At 35.8% G+C, this 3,792-nt stretch overlaps 1 protein-coding gene across 1 annotated transcript in view; it reads left to right on the forward strand.

Annotated features, from left to right (window-relative positions):
- COL12A1 (collagen, type XII, alpha 1) overlaps window positions 1-3,792 on the forward strand; it is a gene marked incomplete at its 3' end in the record, with an annotated part of 74,062 nt that overhangs the window by 50,148 nt on the left and 20,122 nt on the right. Inside the window, exons 17-20 of the mRNA XM_008574285.1 lie at window positions 1,354-1,503; window positions 1,586-1,705; window positions 1,805-1,969; window positions 2,577-2,723. Coding sequence (XP_008572507.1) covers window positions 1,354-1,503; window positions 1,586-1,705; window positions 1,805-1,969; window positions 2,577-2,723 — 582 coding nt within the window. The remainder of the gene's footprint in view (window positions 1-1,353; window positions 1,504-1,585; window positions 1,706-1,804; window positions 1,970-2,576; window positions 2,724-3,792) is intronic.

The following is a 3,792-nucleotide window of genomic DNA, read 5'->3' on the forward strand; positions in this document are numbered from 1 at the left end:
TAAGCCTTTTAGATTTTCTGCCCTTTGGCACGGTTATAGCCTTGATGCACGTGAAGCTAGTTTTTAAATCTTTAGAGGTGGATGTGGTAGACAGAGTTAACTTCTAAATATTTTTCAACATTTGATAAAAGAAAAAGTAGATTTGGGCAGAGCAGGAGCAGGCTTGCAAAGGCTTAGGTACTTGGGATAGTATTTGGGAATCCTAAATCCTAATGTAGCATATAAAACATGAATGACACATTTATTTGTTCTTTGTAGTATGATGAACATTACTTAATTTTTTTCAATGACTTATTTTTGTAATATAAAGATCAAATTCTAACATTGCAAGAAATTGGAAAATTTATAGCTAGCAGTAAAAGCTCATGCAAAAAAGAGCATTTAAGAAAATGGATGTCGATAAAATAAATGAAAGTGTCAAATCTTGCTGTTTTGCATTGATGTTTTATTGTTTCTCTTATGATGATATTAACTGGCTTATATTTTTATTTTGTAGTGTGTACACTGAGGATATTGGGATTATTTTCTCTTTCCAAAGCCCCCTAGCTATGTATCAATGTTTGTGCTTGTCTCTACAGCTCTTAATCTGTATATTTGTTTGCATACTTTTCTAAGTTTTCTTTCTTCTTTCTTGATTCTTTAAATGTGCAGACATCATCATCTGTATTTACCTGATTTTTATACATAGTGGATGATAAAGTTAAATAGTTAATAGTTAAGTAATATAAGAGTGTGTCAGGTTTTTAAAAAATATATCTTTACTTCAAAAAGTTCTAATTTTAAGAGGCATGTGTCTGATCCTTCATATTAAATGTAGTTACCTCAGAGCTTAATTATTTTGAAAGATATTTTTGGCTTACTAAAACTTTTTCTGGTTTACATTTAATCAGTCCAATTTAAACTTGCCTGCTAATGATCATTAAATAGTGCAAAGGAAAGCAACATTTAATCTTTAGATCACAAAAAAATTTTGTTAAAATAATTAATGCCTTATAGTTAGATAGTTATACATTTTTACTTATTTATTTCAACTTGAGTTTGTGATCCTATCAAATTTATAATGGTTTACTTCAAGTCTCCAGAATCTATGACTGTGGGAAGGAAATTCAGTCAAAGATGAAGGAAAGATTTGCTACTGAAATAATCTTTGAAAGAATTGAGGGTTCTGGTGACTGTTAATTGAGGTTAATAAATCATAGAGGCATATTTTCTGTCTCAGGCTCCAAATCACTGAGCTGAGCTACAGTACTGAAACAGGCAACACTGAACATCTCGGGGTGGCAGAGGGGTGGCTAGGAGTAACCCTGCCAGCAATTTGCTGGTTACTGACCTGTCTCACGATTGCCATGTCAGGGATGGAGTGTCTCACCAGAGCTGAAGCGGACATTGTGTTGCTGGTGGATGGATCATGGAGCATTGGCCGGGCAAATTTTAGAACTGTGAGGAGTTTCATTTCTCGTATTGTGGAAGTCTTTGAGATTGGCCCCAAAAGAGTACAGATTGGTAGGTTCTGACAATATTGAAGACAATTAGACATTTTCATGATGGTCTTTTTTATATGCTAATGCTAGTGATGTTATTTTAGCCCTTGCTCAGTATAGCGGGGACCCCAGAACAGAGTGGCAGTTAAATGCTCACAGAGACAAGAAGAGCTTGCTGCAAGCTGTGGCAAACTTACCATACAAAGGAGGCAACACTCTCACAGGTGAGCAGGGAAGGTCTGGTGCTCTTTCATCTCATGCTTTTGGTCAGAGCAGGGGGCCGAGTAGTGATGTGACCGATTCTCTTTTAAAAATCCCACTAGGCATGGCTTTGAATTTCATTCGCCAACAGAGCTTCAAGACCCAAGCTGGCATGAGGCCTCGAGCTCGAAAAATTGGTGTCCTCATTACTGATGGAAAATCACAAGATGATGTTGAGGCACCTTCAAAGAAACTCAAAGATGAAGGCGTGGAGCTGTTTGCTGTCGGTAAGCTCCAAAACGGATAGCAATGCCCCTGAGGTTAACAAATGTGCTGAGGATATTTTTTGTAGTTAAAAATATTATCTAAAGCATGAGAAAAACAAACAAACATATTTTCCTTGTCACACAATTTATCAAAATCATGTGCCAGGAAGTTAATCCATTTTCTTTTTTCCTTGTAATGAGACGAAACTACATGGTTTCCTAGAAGAAAAGTAATGGATCAAGAAGAAAAATGTACTATTAATAGGATTCAGGAAAATTCCTATTTGGTTTTCCACAGAACCATGTTTGTTTTTTATATCTATCATTTTACTTTCCAGAAAACACACTGAAAAGACACTTTTTGGTGAAAAATGGGTGCTAGAAGCATTTAGAAGAAGGCAATTTAGAATAGCTTTCGGGTTATATTATTTGTTTCTATTTTATAACTATAGATAAATAATCATTTTGTTATTGAGGAAAATAATATATATGTTCTAGTTAATAAATTATTTAATCTTTATATTTGGCCTAAAGCAATCACCAGTTAAGAAGGCCTTAAAACATTTGCCTTTGTTCCATTAATTTTTTCTGACAAGTGCTTTTAATTTGTATATATCCATTTTTCAAGGTATTAAAAATGCTGATGAGGTCGAGTTAAAGATGATTGCAACTGATCCTGACGATATCCATGCATACAATGTGGCAGATTTTGAGTCACTCTCCAGGATTGTGGATGATCTCACCACTAACTTGTGTAACAGTGTCAAAGGTCCAGGTAAGGTTAGCCCAGGGTTTCTCACCCTCAGCACTGTTGATATTTTGGGCCAGATAATTCTTTTTCTAGGTGGGGGGAGGGGACTGTTTGTGCCTTATAAGATGTTAGCAGCATCTCTGGCCTCTGCCCACCGGATGTCAGTAGCATCACCCGAGCTGTGACAATTAAACTATCTTTATATGTTGCCAAATGTCTGATGGGGTGGAAACTGTCTGCAGTTGAGAATCTCTGCCTTAGTTTCTGATTTTTTTCTGATTGATTTCTTGGTATGGCACCAAACTAGAAAATGACTTCTAGCTTATTTAAGCATACATTTAGTTTTGTATGTGCCTGCATACCACACACACAAGCACATGCACACACACGTGCTCACAAATGTGTACATAAGTGGGGGGTGGGAAGAGAGAGAAAGAGAGGTGCTTTCTATTTAATGTATATCTACTCTCTTGTAAAGCATCTTCACTCTATTTAATTATTATTACCCTGCTATTGGATGGTTGTTCCTAGACTTCAGAATTGTAAAGTTTGGTATCTGTTTTTGATATCCTAATATGAGTAGGAGCGGAAAAGTGGTCTTATATTTGATTTGCTTTGTCTCAACTGTAGATGATCAGGTTTGACACTTTACACTTGTAACCCATAAGTATAAAGAGAAGTTACAATTTTAGAATTATGACTTTGGACTTTTAGAAATTACATAACTTTTCTCACCAGGGAGGAAACTGAGATCTAGAAAAGTTAAGTTAGTTAGGGTTAAATGTGTTACACTTCTTGCTGTGTAACGGAGATGCAAAAAGGATTACTCAAAGCAACATAAATGCAATGAGAAGCCTGAAGAGACTACACCTGAGCAACTCCTCTGTTAGAAGGAGAAAACTGGGTACAGCCCCGATTGAAAGTTAGCTTCTGTTTTTATTGTAAAGACAAGGAAGTTTCACAAGAAAAATCAGTTGATTCAGTCATTTCAGAAGGACACAAAGACATGGCCAACATGACAGAAGTTGTCTATGGCTAAGTATAGCTTAAACAATAAAAACTAGTAGCATCATTTAAATTAACAAAGGTAACA

Source organism: Galeopterus variegatus, unplaced genomic scaffold (assembly GCF_000696425.1).
Source record: "Galeopterus variegatus unplaced genomic scaffold, G_variegatus-3.0.2 Scaffold1027, whole genome shotgun sequence".
Lineage (NCBI taxonomy): Eukaryota > Metazoa > Chordata > Mammalia > Dermoptera > Cynocephalidae > Galeopterus > Galeopterus variegatus.